This window comes from Brassica napus, chromosome A4 (assembly GCF_020379485.1).
Source record: "Brassica napus cultivar Da-Ae chromosome A4, Da-Ae, whole genome shotgun sequence".
NCBI classification, from domain to species: domain Eukaryota; kingdom Viridiplantae; phylum Streptophyta; class Magnoliopsida; order Brassicales; family Brassicaceae; genus Brassica; species Brassica napus.
The window spans coordinates 4033841-4051856 of record NC_063437.1 but is presented as its reverse complement, the minus strand read 5'-3'; the positions used below and the strand labels follow the sequence as shown (position 1 = coordinate 4051856).

General features: G+C 33.0%; 2 protein-coding genes across 2 annotated transcripts; one reads left to right on the top strand and one right to left on the bottom strand.

Moving 5' to 3' along the window:
- Positions 1–6699: 6699 nt before the first annotated feature.
- LOC106398967 lies at positions 6700–14054 on the bottom strand. Its single transcript, XM_048778006.1, has one exon. The coding sequence runs from the start codon at positions 7690–7692 to the stop codon at positions 6859–6861; it is 834 nt and encodes a 277-aa protein (XP_048633963.1). The 5' UTR covers positions 7693–14054; the 3' UTR covers positions 6700–6858.
- A 1173-nt stretch (positions 14055–15227) lies between these two features.
- LOC125608128 (secreted RxLR effector protein 161-like) lies at positions 15228–15860 on the top strand. The gene has a single exon (XM_048778069.1). It carries the CDS (start codon positions 15228–15230, stop codon positions 15858–15860), a length of 633 nt encoding a protein of 210 aa, XP_048634026.1.
- Positions 15861–18016: the final 2156 nt, after the last annotated feature.

Below are 18016 nucleotides of genomic sequence, written 5' to 3'. Positions count from 1 at the left end.
TCTGATTTTTATTAATGTATTTATAATTTTATAAATAATTTATAATAATTTAAAACGTCTTATAATAATTTAAAACGTCTGATTATTATTAATGTATTTATAATTTTATAAATGATTTATAAAACATGCATTGAATTATTATACATTAATAGTTATTATGATACTTTATATACAAATATAATTCTTTCTATACGAATATAAAATCACTATATCAATTCAAATAAACACTTTGGTTTATTATTTTATGTAATTTATAAATATATAAAAAAATTGATCGCATTATTACTCTTTCACAATTTTAACAAATAGTTACCATAAATAATTATTTCTAATATTATGTAGATATTTGGAAAGTGGTAATTGAATTATCATTTCCTTTTAGATATAATTATAATAAATAAAATTAAAAATCATCGGTCAACTAAATTATAACAATTTGAAGAGTTCATTTACGATCAACACATAATAAAAAATCACTTATGTGACTTCTCAATCAATATATAGTCGGATATATATTTTTATAAATAATTTATAACACTATATAAATAATTTTAAAATTCTGATGATAAATTTATTCTGTAAGCAACGATAAATAATTTAAAAATCATATTAATAAACATGTTTGGATTTTTTAATATTTAAAATAATTATTATATAATTATATTCGAATACAATTCATCAAGTAGAGTATAAAAGTATTATAATTATCTTATATAAAAATCCGTTCATTATATTTTATAGTTTATAAATATTAAAAGTAATGAATATAACATTATTAATCTTTCTATAATTTCGAGAATTAGTTGCTATAAATTGTTATTTGTAATATTCTTTAGATTATATGGCAAGTGATGTTAAATATTTTTAGACTTACCTTAAATTTTTAGATCTAATTTAAATAAATAAAAATTAAAAGCAATCGACCAATCAAATTATAACAATTTTTTTGAAGTTTCACTTATGAACGACACGTCACCAGTCCTCACTAAAATGACTTCTCTTTTAATATATAGAGGGATTACAATTATGATATGAGAAAGATTATACAGACGATTCGACAACCGACATTACTACAATCAAAACTGTTGTTTCTATTAGTTCACTGCAGTATATTATTTCTAAAAACACCTTAAAAGATACGTGTCAGAGTAAGTGTCAATCTAGCTTTTTTTTTCTTGTTACACAAAATATGTCACTTTACAATTTTAATGCAAATTATACTTACTTTCAGTTAAAAATTAATTGTAAACTGCATTTGGTTTTATAAATAATTTTATTTATCTCAAATACTATTGGTGAGAAAGATGTAATTAATAACAACTTATATATATTTTCGCTAATTTCTTAGTCTGTGTGAAAAGTGTCAAACTGATACTTATTCAGAAACGGAGGGAGTATCTAGTTCTCATTTCTAAAAACACCTTACAAGATATCTAGTTCTCTCTGGTTTGCCAGAAAATCACTTCAGAAAAGTTTTTCCCGAAAGTGAAACACAAATTTGGAAAACAATTTTTCCTCCTAGACTGATTCAACCTCTCAAATTGAAACATGAGTAGCTCTCAGAATATACTTATATATTTAACAAAACTAGATGTACGTGAAATATGAGAGAGATATATCCAACGGCACCATGATCTCTTTCTGGATTGTTCTAGATCAATTAGCATCAGGCTCGTGTGGCATAACGGGATGTTTATAGAGATTCAGAAGTGCAGTTGAGGTTAAGTTCAACAGAAACAAGAACCTGAACAAAAAATTGCTGCAGCGCATCAGCGATCCAATTTCTGTGTCCACATTGTACTATATTTACTAAACTTTGTTCCATTCTCATGATTGGTTCACCAATTGAATGCATGCTTATATTCAAGTGAGTACGGCGAAGATATTGCAAAATTTCATTACTCTGGCTATATATATATATATATATATATACTTTGTAATTATTCAAAGTTTTGGTTTATTAGGTTAGCTAATTCTTAGATAGTTGTAAGTTATGCAATACATGCTTTAGAGTCTTGGCCGTGTTTTCAAGGGTGTTTTCAAGAATTACATGGAATCGAAAGCGGGTACGCGGAATCGAGCGGGTACGCGGAATCGAGTGGGTACGCGAAATCAGAATGTATGGAAGCTCAAAAGCGAATTTAAAAAAAAAAATTTAGGAAGGGGGTACGTGTTGGACGCGTACATTCATTCATCTATATATATATATATATATGTAAGGAAATTTTATTCAACTTATGATTAAAAGTTATATGATTAGATTTAAAAATAAGATGATTTTACAAAAATGATCCAAAATTGAAGTCAAATACAAAACTAACCCATTTTTATGTCAACAATATTTTACCACAACCTTCCTATGCCCTCCTTAACTTTTCTCAATATTTACAAAAATTCTATTATAATTTAATTCCTTTTATTTTCGAAAAAAACCCAAAAAACTCTAAACATTTCTTCTTATTTACAATAATGACACTCTTATCAATTTTTTCAACCACCATGAACAACCATATTTGAGGTCTTAAAGTTCAAGCATTCATTTTCTATCTACATTTTTCTCATTCTACGCCAACAAATCTTCATTTCCTCTCATATCCTCTCCACTTTCATCCAAAAACTCTCATAACATTCATTTTCATAGACACAAATTTCATATTTCGGGATTTTTCAGTAAAGAATGGTGAAAACAACTTCTTTTGATCAAATTTGGAGTTTGGACGGTGGAAAATGTTGGAAATGAGCTTACACCGAAAAGGGTAACTATTTAAACAGTTTTTCGTCAATATTCAGATCTCATGATAGTAGACTATTTTGCATGTCTACGTATATGTGTACTTATTATGCGATCTTATTTTCAACGAATATGTTAGTTTTGTAATTGACAAAATTTATATTGTTTGTGACGCAAGCTTCACTAGAAGTCTACGTCTTTATCTTTGAGAACAAAATTTGTTTTTGGCAGACTTACGAAAACTAAGAGGTCAGATTTGCATTTGACCGAACTTTTGACTTTTAATAGTTGACTTCAACGAAAGTCTGCATCAAGCAGGCTGCACTGGAAATCTGCAAGAGGTCAATCTTGCATTTAACCAAAACTTTGACTCTTTTATTAGACTTCTTATGAAGTCTACTCTACAAAAACATGTTTTGTTTTTGATTAAAATGTTAAAAATTTGACCAAAAATTAATAAATGTTTCTACTATTTTTAGGAAAACATGTAAACTGTATATGAAGTCTACTATTTTATTTTAGTCAAACACAAAAATAAGCCGTCAAATTGGAAAGTAAACTTGATAGACTTCCATTGAAATATACTCGTCGAAAGTCAAATTTGGTCAATTGCAAAACTGAATTTTTAAAAAAATTTAAAATGTAAACTGCATATGAAATCTACTATTGAAAGTCAAATACTGGGTGAATTCTAGCAATTGCAAAACTAACTGTTTTTAAAATGAAGACTGTCTATGAAGTAGACTGCCTATAAAATCTACTTGTATAAATCACAACTTTTTTTAAAATAACCCAAAGATTAGACGTTATTGCAAAAAACAATTCGCGAATTTTGTCATTGCAGAAACTAACCCAAAGATTAGATGTCTATAACAGTCTACACAAGTAGATTGAAACGAAAGTCTACTATGTTGTATACTTCATATGAACAGTCTCCGATTTCAAAGGAATTCCTCTTATTGTTTTCAGAAAACTCAATGTCATTACCATACGTTCATAATTGTTCTTTTACATTGTTATTAATTGTTTCATTGTTTAGTTAATTTAGCTAGTTAAAGAATTAGATTTGAAATGCATTGATAAGAATCATAATTGTGTAATAGTATTCATCTAAAAACTATTATAACTTTCATTTTCATAAACACAAACTTCAAATTTTCGAGTTTTTCCAATAAAGAACCGCCAAAGGTGCTTCTTTTTGTTAATATTTGGAGTTTCGACGGTGGAAAAGATTGAAAACAAGCTTTACACTGGAAAAAAAGTATTTACATGGTTTTCGTAATTTTTCAGATATGTGTCGCAATAGTAGACTGTTTGTATGTCTACGCATATGTATAGACTTACGATGTCGTCTACTTGTCACACACACATTAGTTTTCCAATAGACCAAACTTTTTCTATTGTAACGCAGACTTTCCTAGAAGTCTACGTCTTTATTTTTGAAAACAAAAAAAATAGGTAAACTTACTAAGAAGTCTACATAAAAGAGGTTAATTTTTCATTTGACCGAAATTTTGACTTTTTATAGTAGACTTTATCGGAAGTCTACATTATGTAAATTTTCCGGGAAGTCTACAAAATGCAAGATTTTCATTTGACCAAAACTTTGACTTCATTGAATAGGTTACTTTTGTGTTTGACTAAAATGTAAAAGACTGACTAAAAATAAATTAAATGTAGATTTCATATGCAGTCTACTAATCTTAGAAGAAAATAAGTAAACGGTACCAATTCATATAGGAACATTTGTAAAATAAATCCATTATCTTTGGTTTTAAAAAGACTTACAAATTTGGTAAGTCAAAAATCTGATTGCTAACATTTGTTTACTCGGTTAATCCAATATACTTATGAATGATCTAGAGGTGTATAGGAAAAAAAAAGAGTTTATAATTTAGCAAAAAAAAGAGTAAAACCCAATCAGAACTTCGTGCTAATCTGTGTTGGTTATTTATTTGTTTCATATAAGGTTTTTTAGTAATTAAACCCCTCAACTAAAGATGAATCGTAAAAAAAACCCTCAACTAAAAATCCTGTGAAATAAACCCTCAACTTTAGTTCCGTTAACATATGTTACCCTCCGTTTAAAAAACCGTGACGGAGGGTGACATATGTTAAAGGTTTATAAGTTGAGGGTTTAATTCACTGGATTTTTAGTTGAGGGTTTTTTTCACGATTCATCTTTAGTTGAGAGGTTTTATCATTAAAAGTCATTAAATGTTATTAAATTATTTATTATCATTTATACATTGTTTTAAGATTTATAAGCCTTTAAAACTAATTTATAAATTTTAATACATTAGTATATTTGTATATTATTTTATACATCTTAAATTAATAATTTTTAACACTACTTACAACTTATTATAACTTTGAAATATTAAATTATTTGATATTTGGAAATAGTGATATAAAAAAATTTGTGTGTTTATATCGTCATTGTCAAATATGAAATAATTGAAAGTTTCTAAGTTATATTAAGTCTTAAGTAGTGTCGAGATAATTCATCCATGAAGTCAATCTTTTTATTTTGAGTATGACGCACTTTTTCCTATTTTCATGATTTCTGTCATCCGGCTCATACTTCTCTCCCCTCCAAAATAATGCATGATTATTCTCATTGATTTCTGAATAACTACATTATATTTTTATTTTCTTGATCAATAATATATTTGAAACATAAAGTAATACAATAAATCAAGAACAATATAGGAAAATAGGAAAATATGAGCTTGATGACGAAAATCATGAAAATAAGAAAAAGTACGTCATACTCCAAATAGAAAGATTGACTTCATGGATGAATTATCCTTAACACTACGTAAGACTTAATATAACTTAGAAACTTTCAATTATTTGATATTTGAAAATGACGATATAAACACACAATTTTTTTTATCACTATTGCCAAATATCAAATAATTTAATATTTTGAAGTTATAATAAGTTGTAAATCGTGTTGAAAATTATTAATTTAAGATGTATAAATTAATTTTATAATAGATTAATGTATTAAAAATATACATTAGTTTTAAAGGCTTGCAAATCAATCTAAAACAATGGATAATAAATAACTTAAAAACCCTTTAATGACTTTTAGTGATAAAACCCCTCAACTATTTTTGAATCTTAAAAAAAACCCTCAACTAAGTTTTCAACATTATAAACCATTAACATATGTCACCCTCCGTCACGGTTTTTTAGACGGAGGGTAACATATGTTAACGGAACTAAAGTTGAGGGTTTATTTCACAGGATTTTTAGTTGAGGGTTTTTTGTACGATTCATCTTTAGTTGAGGGGTTTAATTACTAAAAACCCTTCATATAATTAGACTTTTAAAAATGTGCCATATTATATGAAACGCCTTACATACTTTTATTTTCATTCTTTGACTAATTCATTAGGATATTGTTTTGGGTAATTCTCCTAAATAGATAATTTTTAAGTTTTGATCACAAAAATAGACCACAAAGAGAAAATTGACCAAAATGTTTCATTTAATAGGTAAAATGATTATAATACCCTAGATATATTAAAAAATATTAAAAAAAAGTTTTAAAAAGTTAAAAAAAAAATATTTTTTTATAGTTTTAGATTATATGTTTTTAAATTCGAACTTTTTTATAAAAAGTTTTCGAAAATGTTTTTTTAATTTTTTCAATTTTTTTTTGTAATTCGAAAATATTTTTTGAAACAATTTTTTTTTTTTCCAAATTCCTACCCCTTAACTCTAAACCTTAAAATTTGGATTAGTTAACCCTAGGATATAAGTGTATATTTATCTCTTTAATAAAATATTTTGGTCATTTTGTTAATTAGAGTCTATATTTGTTTGTGACATAAATTTTTAGTGCTATTTTAGGGTATTTCCGTATTGTTTTTGTTTTCTCTCGTCTTTGTTCAATTTCTTTATTTTCCATGGAGGTGGAGTGATTGGGTCTATTATGTGTATACAGCTAGGGTTAAGGAAAATTATTTTTATTGATTCAAGTCTCTCCACAACGATAGGAATAAGTAGAAACCCGCACTATTTGAAAAATAAAATAAAGAACAAAAGCGAGTGAGAAAAGAAAATACTACGAAGCTAAGCTCAAACAAAACAAAACAAAAAAAAGAAACGAAATCTTAGTGATGGGGGTGGGGTGTGAAGGAATCGTGTAGCCACTTGATGAGACGGTCGAAAGGTGACAACTGCATCTTCTTCGGAACACTTTTGGATAGTGGTCGCACCACAACTCGAAGCTTAAGCCCAGCCTCACAATGACCAATCTTTGAGGTAATAAAATAGCGGATTCCTGGTTTCGTTAGCCTTATGAGATCTTGTCCCGCATTGTGCATGGCAACAGGAGAAGTAGTGTCGCAAGATTTGAACTCAAGATCACTGTTGATTTCTAGGACGTCATCGACTTGGTCGTTGTAGTAGAAAAGAAGATTGTCTCCCACATGAAACTGTTTCTCCTCACTCCACTTGGAATAGAAGTCACTCTCTTCAGGAACCCTCCATTCGTTGGAGTCACCGACCTTGTAATCTTTTCCAAATGGAAGGATCTTTCTCGGTGGTGGAGGAATCATAGGATGGTCATGGACGACAAAAACTACGAGTTTCTGTCCGGCTACGCATTGAGAACGATTTGAGGTGATGAAGAAGTGATAACCTTGTTCCGTGAGAGTCACGACATCGTGCCCTGTGTTGTAGACAGCTTTAGGAGAAAGGTAGTTGCAGAATTGGTATTCCAAACGAGTGGAAACTTGAGTGATGTCGTTGACGTTGCCATCGTATTCAAACATCAGAGAATCCCCCACTTGGAATTCCTTACGCTTCGCCCATTCATAATAGCTACCGTGCTTCGCTGTCGTCCATCCCTTAGAGTCTCCCACTTTGTAGATTTTTGCCGAGCAACAACATCCCATTAGAACCATCACGAGCACGAAGCAGAACATTCTTGTGGTTGTCGCCATTATTAATAGAATTATCAGAGAACTTTGATGATGAGTATTTGAGTAAGAAAAAACAAGACTCTAACTCTCTTTTTATAACACCTTTTACGGAACCTAATTCTTACAGCTTAAGGATTTTACTTACCACTTTATTTAATTATAATCCCGTTTGTGATATGATATGTATGTTTTCTTTTTCTTTTTTTTTCAAAGATCTCTCGGATCCTTTTCTAATTAGGCTTGTGTTTGATTTTCATTAAGCTGAATTTGTTATTTTTGAATATATTTCCTTTTTTAATTCCTTTTTCAACTTAGATTCACCTCTTTTGCAAATATAAATTTTAAACAACGAATAATTCAAAATGTTTAGTAAATATATAATTAATGTTAACGAATATTTCAAAATGTTTAGCTTACTTTAATTTAAGGTAATATTAGTTTTCAATGTGTATGTTTCGTTATTCTTATAATAGATTATGTTTATCTTAATATTGAAGAAATGTTTATGAATACATAATAGTTTTACATATTTATTTGTTTATTCTACTGTAGTAATAGTTTTGATAATAAGCAAAATAAGATTTTAGTACAAAAATATCGGATTAATTATGTGCCAAAATATTACTTTAGATTGATGTCAAATGTTCTGTTAGATTTTTAAAAAATTGATCAATTTTTTTTTGGATAATTATATATTTTATCTATAAATTTGGTTTAATGTGGAATACTTAATAAACTTTTACAAATTATAGTGTTAAATTTTTAGACAACTTCTCTTGATGAAATTTCCTCAGGAAAATAAAGGATTCAGCTTTATTAATAGTATAACATTATTTTTAGTATTTGTCATTAGATCTAATTGTTTATATACTAAATAAGAGGTGTGCTTGGAAGAATTTCTTTTCAAATGTGTCAACGCTCTGATTGTTTTTACTAGGCAAAGAGCCCGTGCGATATCGCACGGGAACTCATTTTATAAAGAATATATTATAATCTATAATTTATAATTTTATATGCCTGATAAAAAAATTAAATCATATAAATAATTAAATTTAATTTTGATGATTAAAATATGATTTACAAAGTATTCAAATATATATATATATATATATTTTATAAACCTTAATGTTCCCTTTAATTTTTTTATCAAAACACATATTGCATACAATTGTGTCTTCGTTCTTTTTAAGTTTTTCATACATTTTTCACATGATAGTTATCTTCAACCACTTTTTGAACAAAATGCAATTTTTTTTTGCATGATATATAATTTTTTTTCCTATTTAAGACATAATATTAAAATTATTAGTTTATAATTTTAAACAATTATAATTTATATGTTGGTAATTGTTATTTTGTATATTTATCTACCTGCTTTATTTATTGAAAATGAATATTCAGAAAATTGATTATTGTAATAAATATATGTTGATTTACGTTAATATAACCCGTCTCATTTATAATATTTTTTTAATTTTTGGGAGAGTTCTTATAAAATACCAACACTTATTATATAAACTAACACATTACTTAAATAAAACCAATATTTTTTAAATCAATCCCACTTTGAGATGAAAAGACACCTTGTTTAGATGAAAAGTTGCAACTTTGACATTATTTTTTTCACCATTTTATTATTAGTAGATTAGTGAAAATTTGATTTGAAAAATGCATGGGAGAGACTATTTATAGATTTTTTAAAGCCTATTTGAATAGTCATAACCCTTCAATATGAATAGTCGCATTCTTCTAATACTCACAACTTCTCACTTTTTAAAAGATACTAGTGAATAGTCACAACTTTTAGACTATTTTTAGAAGGACACAACCTTACAACATATAACTTTTAGAAAAGACACAACTCTCTATACATATTTTTCAAAAGACACAAATTGAAGTTCACAACCTTAGGAATTAATTGGAAAAGACACAACCTTACAACATAGAACTTTTAGAAAAGACACAACCCTTTACACTACTTTTTCAAAAGACACAACCTTTCAACATAAGTGGATTCACAACCTTAGAAATTAATTGGAAAATACACAACCTTCCAACATAGAACTTTTAGAAAAGACACAACCCTTTACACTTCTTTTTCAAAAGACACAACCTTTCAACATAAGTGGACTCACAACCTTTGGAATTAATTGGAATTGCTATTATTAGTAGATTAGGTTAGCACGTGTCATTTGTCGAGAAGATATGTTATGGAAAATGTTTTACGTTATGTGAGTTTTATCTGATATTATTTTAATGATTTGTAATTGTATCGTGTATTTCAGGTAAAGTAATTTATTTTGAAAGCCTTTCCTCTAAGCTCCCATTTTCCATTTTCTATGAACTCATACACCAAATAACCATATGCAGGACACATACGAAAGCGAAGAACCATGTGAGGATGTCTTGAGCATCATCTGGTTTCAAGACTAATGGCAGTAGGGTTGTGATCAAGTTTATCTTTTGTACCAGACATCGTTATGTACGAAAGAATTAAACAACCGTTTTTCTTGTGTGATTCCCTTCTTCTTTTTTCATTTCAGCTTGCTTCCTTCTAGTTCCACCATCATCTGCGCTTTCTCACTTGCTTCCATTGTAGCTCTAGACTTGGCCTTCTCCATCTTTGGAATATAGCCAGGACTGTGGCTTCAGCACTCCTAGCTTCCTCAAATATTCGAACTTCTTACATTCTCCACACCTTATGCTAATTTTTCAAGAGAAACATGGGAGTATAAAAGTTTTAGAAGGAGCAGCTTGCTCATCATCAACTATCCCTGCTTGACACCTATATTTCTAACCGCCCTTTTGTATTAAGTGCTTCTTTCGACGCTGAGCTGTACATGTCCATAGTTTGCCTAAGTTCAGGCCTTCATCTTCTCATCTCAGCTTCAATATCTATCGGTAAGTCAATGACTGGTGTTTATTTGACGGTGAAAACCTTCTTGTCAATGCGAATGGTCGTCTCCCTAACGTCTGGTCAGAGTCAAGTATTTTCAACTTCGTTGGTTACGGCGAAGCTCGTCAAGTAACACATACTGCCATCAAGATAAATCAATTTCAGCATTATAAAAAACATTTCTTGAAATATTATAGTATAAAAGGTGTGGCAGAAGTAACATACCACTACGACGGAGTTATCCTTTGGGGACTCTTCCTCTAACTCCTCAAAATAATGTTTTAAGACATATAAAGATCGCCAATTTCATCATCAACTATATTAAAAAAATCCGGGGAAGATTTTCTGATAATCAAGAAATAAACAAAGGATCCAACTTGAACTGAATGTTTGGATTAAAATCTTGATAATGAATTTACAAATTACAAATATAGCGAAACAGAATCAACAGACAAAACAATAATCATTGTCCAATTATTTTAAGATAACAGAAGCTTATGGAATTTGTTTTTTTGATAATGAAGACATGAACAAATGGATCTCCATTAAAAGAAAAGTTAGGTTTAAAAGTATAATAATCAATACATGAAACAGAATCAACAAACAAAACAATTATCATCTCCCAAATACATAATGATTTTGACGGTGGATTTACCTGAGCTTCAAGGAGGAGCATGTCAACCCCATCAGCTCGCCGCCGCACTTCACATTCCTGATTTCCCAAAAACTAAGGAGGCGGACATCAACGGTGGAGGGACAACCGCCGGCCTTCAATCGGCAAGGAGGACAGAGGAATTAGCCATTTTCAAAGGTATATTTCTTAAAAAGCTTATGAATGAGAAGAAAGAACGGATGAATTTCATGGGGCAAAACATACTTTTTTATAGCTGAAGATTATGATGATCGCAGTAAATGGGAAAGCAATGAATGATAGACCGCAATAGTTGATGCCTCAGTTGTAGACGACTCTTCGTTTGAGCGTAACCAGAAAATGTTTCCAGTTTCTCTCAATCCGGAAGATGAGCAGGATCGTGTATCTAACGGAATGATAAAGAAGAAGGTGAAACATCACAGTCGGAACAAGATCGAGCTTTCGTCTGCAACGGCGAATGTGAGATGGGTGTAACTCTAATAGCAAAAACGTTGCGTTTGGATATTCATACCTGTTCACCTTGTCGGACTGGGCTAATAGAATAAGATTACGGTCCGTTAACATGTAAAGCCCATACGATCACGCTCTGATTTAAATGAAATGGAGAGTTTAGAAAGAGGACACGTGTAGACTATAGGACTCGACTTTCTGACCTGGCGCTGACATGGCGTTTCCAGGAGAGAGAGTAAACCATCCTTTATATCTATAGATTTTTTTGATCCAGATTATGCGATTATGTTTAACGGTTTTCAAAAAAAACTTTATCAAACAGATAAATTTAAAAAAAGTTGAAATTTACATGTGATTGCCTTCTAGTTGAAAAGGGCAGGGTTTATAGGGTTTCCAGATTTGATGATTTTAAGAAAGGAAATATGAGTGGTTAAGGAAAATAAATGGGCTGGAAATCTCAAATATCAGGAACACTAAATGACTCGGCAGATTTCGGGAAAGGGGATAAAAGGTTAGGGCTCTAATTTTTAGTAATTAATTTAGTGATTTGAAAGGCTTAGAAGTTTTGTTAGTCTAATTTTTTTTTTTAAGTTGAATGATTGGATTTCATAACATGAAAGAACATAAAAATTAAATAAAAAAAGATATAACAACATATTAAAAATACAAATACAAATCGTAAACAAGAAAAAACTGATTAGTTGAAATCTTGATTTGTTCCAAAATTTTGCCATATATTCACAACCAAATTAACTTTCAATTGTTGATGTATTGTTTTATCACGAGCTCGTTTCTGAATGCTCAGCATATTGCCGAGATTTGAAGGCATATCTGTACGAAACGTGAAATTCACTTGTGAACTTTGGTTTGATTCCGGTTGTGCGAAAATTGTTTGTACTTGTATTTGAATCACAAGTGTCTTCTTGTGTAATCACATATGTAGACTTGTATTTGCATTACTGGAAGACTTGTATTTGCATTCATAATGATTAAGGTTCGAATATATACATTTATTTGTGTCTTCTTGTGTCACAAGTGTAATATAATGCAATCACAACTTACGATATACAGTTTTACAAAGGCGTTGTGCATGATTCGAATTTCAAACAAATCAGAGTACTGATCAGTAGTTACATGTCTTCTTGTGTCTACTCCCATATCTTCTTGTGTCTATTCTCATGTCTTCTTGTCTCACATGTATTCTTCTTCCACCTGCAAAAAAAAAAGATCAGACACAAAGACAACAAACCAAGACGACAACAAAGACTTCAAACACACATTTGCTTGCTTGCAGGGGCAGACCAAGACAACAACAGAAGCATTAACCATTAACCAATAACATCCAAACTCAACATTAAGCAATATAGAGACAGCAAAAACAGAAGCATTAACCATTAACCAATAACCTCCAAACTCAACATTAAGCAATATAGAGTTTCTGCAACCAAACAGCTAAAGTTAACAGAGAGAAGAAAACCCAGATCAGAAGAAAAGACTAAAAAATTCTAAAGAAAGTTATAAAACCACAATGTAATGAGTCTCACATGCTCTAAAATACTTATTTCTCTTACTGTCTTTTGAGTACAACAACAACAAACAGATACATAAGCTTCATAACATAAACCGAGTTCGAGATAAGTAATTAAGAATTTTATTCAGTTTTTGGATCTTAAGAACCCATTAGTGGCGCTTGTTCCCGGTTGCTTGTTCCCACGAGTTCATGACATGGTTGACAATTTCCTCGACCCCAAGACCATGCTTCACCTGGAAATATAGTTTAGTATTCAGACAAAAGGCTCCTTTTGTAAACACTTAGGTATGGGTGTGGGCCTTAACGTACAAACCGATCCAAGACTATTGGGCCGATGATTTTGAGCTAAGCCCATCTGGACTAAGTCCAAATAGAGACGGCATCGTTCTGTCAGTTATGAGATATATCTTCAGCTTGTTTAGCTCTGTGAGAGTTGTTCAGAAGAAGTTGAAGCAGAGCAGAAAAAGATCGTCTTCTCCGGTGAAATCTCTCTCGACTGTTGAAGATACAGAAGGTGTTCTTCGGAGATCCAGATTCAAGCATTCTTCATTGCGAGATCCAGTCGCATCCTGAAACAACAAGATTCAAGGTTATAGTTTGATAGAATCTTGTATAAGCTTGTAACTCTTACTTGATCATCGAACAGAAGATAAGTTCGGTGATCTCAAGCTTAGTGGATTAGGGAGCAAGAGCCTCCCCCCAGATGTAGCGCAAGCGAACTGGGCAAACAAAATTCTCTGTGCAATTAACTTTCATCGCTAAGTCAAACAATCGATAACTCATCTGTAATCAAGTTGATAAGTAGGCGAGTTCAATCCGTAACAAGTGGTATCAGAGCCATGTTCATGGTCGATATTCCTTATGCAAGTGTGGGAACCGAAATTCGCACTGTCGATTTCCGTTTAAATAAAGAAACTAGGAAAACCCTAATTTCCCAGAGGTCCCAGATATCTGCTAATACCACACGTCAAGCAATAAGAACACCAGAATAACAACGATAAAGTATAAGAAATCGAAAAGAGAGCAAAGTAGATCTTATTCCGAATTCGCGTTTAAGCGTTACAACAAGGTAAGAGCCTGGGCTAGAGAGCTGTCGGCAAGATTCCTAGTTCTAAAACCCTAAGACGGCAGTAACCTAATTGAGTCGCAGCTCGAATAACAAAAACGGAAATATGCTTAAATTGCTCTAAGTGCTAAGTTTTCTCTGAAAAAGTTCTCTACTCATGCCTCTCGCCTAGGACTCCTTATATACTCGCTCTAAGGTCGGTTTACGCTTTTACTTTTCTGCCCTTAAGCCGTCATAGCATAAAATGGAGATATTCTATTTTTCCGATCTTTGTAATTATCTTCAAAATTCCGTATTTATCCGCGGAAACTTGACATTTATCTTTCCTTGCGAATCAAGCGTAAATCATCCTACGGTTTACGGGCTTTTGGTTAAAAAATCGTAAGATAGGCCTCGAGTCGTGTCTTAGGTCCCTTTGGGCCGTCTTTCGACTCGAAACGTTTATTGCGACTTCTTTCGATAAAGAACAAACTTTCCGCGGTTTTTACCGCAAAGTTTGATCGATGATTTAGAATGGCGGAAAACATGAACTGAATTAGCTACGGTCTTCGGGAGATAGCATCGAAGGATAGACGAGAACGCATGGACTGGTGTTGTATTGACGTTCGGAAGAGCTCGGCCGCTATGTAGCGACCGAGCGGGATGGACGCTCGGTCGCTACGTAGCGACCGAGCTTGGCTCGAGCTCGGTTGTTATGTAGCGACCGAATAGCGTGCATGTGCGGTAGTTGCACAATGACCAAGCTTGGTTTGTCCGTGTTCCGATTGTCATACTCGAACTTATCCGTAATTGGTTTGGGTATGTTTCCGATGGCTTATGTTTGATCTAAATGGAATTCGAGATGAAACTTCATCTCGAAAAGCTATGTTGCGGAGAGTCATACTTATATATTGCGGAGATTTGGACGTTAACTTCGTCGTAACCGTTTTCGACCCCAACAACAAGCGCTGTTGGCAGTCTGATGTATGCTACGGTAGGAACACTTCCTGATATCGCTCATGTTGTTGGAGTTGTTAGCAGATTTATGGGAAATCCAGGAAGGGAGCACTCGGAAGCTGTGAAATGGATTTTGAGGTACGTAAAAGAAACTACTGACTACGGGTTGTGGTTTACTAAGAATACAGAGTTCAAGGTGGAGGGTTACTGCGATGCAGATTTTGCATCTGATCGAGATAGAAGTAGGTCAGTTACAGGGTATCTGTTTCAAGTAGGTGGCAACACTGTCAGTTGGAGATCTGGTCTCCAACTTATTGTGGCCTTATCAACTACTGAATCAGAATGCATGTCGTTGACAGAAGGAGCTAAAGAAGCGTTGTGGCTTAAGGGAGTGTGTGAAGATCTAAGCTACGATCAAGGAGCAGTAAAGATAAATTGCGAATCACAATCGGCTATATTTCTAGCTAAAAACGGTGGATATCATGAAAGAACAAAACACATTCACAGGAAATTCAATTTCATCACGGATGTTATTGAAGATGGAAGTGTATCAGTGGTGAAAGTAAACACTAGCCTAAATCTAGCCGATATCCTAACGAAGAGCGTACCTGGGAAGACTTTAGAGAAGGCTCTGGTGTCGGTCAAGGTCTGTAGGTGAAGCTAACATCTTTGTGGTCGTCGCTGAGGAGTTGTTGATTCTTTTTCTCACAGCAAAGACCAGGACACTTGGGTTAATCAAGGAGGTTTGGATTAATCTACGAAAATGAATCAGGAAAAGAAAGAGGAAGAATCTTTTACCTTGACTATGAGGATTGAAGTCTTCGGCATCTGGAAAGGTCAGAAGCAGGAACGGTGATAGTTTGAGTCGAGAACGACGGGTTAGTCGGCTCAGCAATTTCAAAACTAAGGTTGAAATTGAGAGAGGATAAGGTTACTTTCAGGGTGGAGTGATCTCAAGGTTTTGGTTCGGAGGTTGAGCTAATCGAAGAGTTAGAGAGAAGACAAAGCTTCTGGGGAAGAGAGAGGTGAAGACATTTCGGCAGAGCTTCGCTAGGGTTTCAAGCAGCTGTCTGAAAGAGAGTTGTGTCGGTTTATACAAGGTGGAGATTTGTGGGCCTTAATGTACAAACCGATCCAAGACTATTGGGCCGATGATTTTGAGCTAAGCCCATCTGGACTAAGTCCAAATGGAGACGGCGTCGTTCTTTCAGTTACGAGATATATCTTCAGCTTGTTTAGCTCTGTGAGAGTTGTTCAGAAGAAGTTGAAGCAGAGTAGAAAAAGATCGTCTTCTCCGGTGAAATCTCTCTCGACTGTTGAAGATACAGAAGGTGTTCTTCGGAGATCCAGATTCAAGCATTCTTCATTGCGAAATCCAGTCGCATCCTGAAACAACAAGATTCAAGGTTATAGTTTGATAGAATCTTGTATAAGCTTGTAACTCTTACTTAATCATCGAACAGAAGATAAGTTCGGTGATCTCAAGCTTAGTGGATTAGGGAGCAAGAGCCTCCCCCAGATGCAGCGCAAGCGAACGCGGCAAACAAACTTCTCTGTGCAATTTACTTTCATCGCTAAGTCAAACGATCGATAACTCATCTGTAATCAAGTTGATAAGTAGGCGAGTTCAATCCGTAACAATGGGTTATGTAAGTGATGTAAACATACTACCTGAGCAAACACGAATGGCCCTCCATCACGCATGCGTAGTGCATCCCTTTCCATGACAGATAAGTCAGCCCCAACAGCTGCTGCAAGTTCTGTCTTGTTTATCACCTGCAGTTTCAAAAATCCACAAGAGAGCTTATATCACTTTACTATATAGACTTCATCACTGCAAGCAAAGAGTCTAAACAGACATATGTTTACCAGAAGATCAGCTTGAGTGATGCCAGGACCACCTTTACGTGGTATTTTATCACCAGTAGATACATCGATGATGTAGATGATATAGTCAGCTAGCTCTCTGCTGAAATTAGCAGCTAAGTCATCGGCAACGCACAACACTAAATCCATTCAATCTCATTTGATCCTTCAGAAAACAGAAACCTATGGGATATAAATCTGAACCGCACCTCCACCCGATTCACAAAGAAGCAAATCAGTCTTGAATAAGTTTGATAACTCCTCAAGAGAACCTAGATTGATGCTGATGTCTTCACGTATGGCAGCGTGTGGACATCCACCGGTTTCAACAGCCCTGATCCTTTCCTCAGGAAGAGCCCCATGCTTCACCAGAAACTCACTGTCCTCTTTGGTGAATATATCATTTGTCAACTACATCGTTTACAAGACCAAAGTCACATGTCTCGAATGTGATACTCTCATATTCCAGAAAGCAATCCAGGTTTGAAAAAGAACTTGACCAAGAAGCTGGCTGATCCTCCAACAAAAACAGAGAATAGTATATCGATTTACCCAATAACAAACAAGAACAACAACAAAGAAGATGTTCTCATGTTAATTGCTCAATTCGATAAAGAAAAACGCGGCAGAGAAGCTAGAATTTGACAAGTTAAAAGAGCATTACACCAAGTTTACTCCATTCGATCACGTCCCAGCTTGCGGTACCTTCCATATTCTCTGACGATCGCCTAGCGGAATTTAACGGTGCCGTCATCGGAAAGAAACAGAGACGGTGACGAGGCTTCAAGGTGATTTCACGGACAGATTTGGAGAAGGAGAGCAACGATGACAACGAATTCTCAGACAGAAAAACAAAACCGACGAAGAGAGAGAGACGACCAATAGAAAGAGCGCATGTATGGGGTGCTTAGTGGTTCCAAAACCCCTTAGTTAGACACGGGTTCTCTT

Excerpts from the sequence above, each read along its gene's own strand:
- LOC125608128 (XM_048778069.1), top strand. The coding sequence starts at position 15,228 with ATGTATGCTACGGTAGGAACACTTCCTGATATCGCTCATGTTGTTGGA.
- LOC106398967 (XM_048778006.1), bottom strand. The coding sequence starts at position 7,692 with ATGGCGACAACCACAAGAATGTTCTGCTTCGTGCTCGTGATGGTTCTA.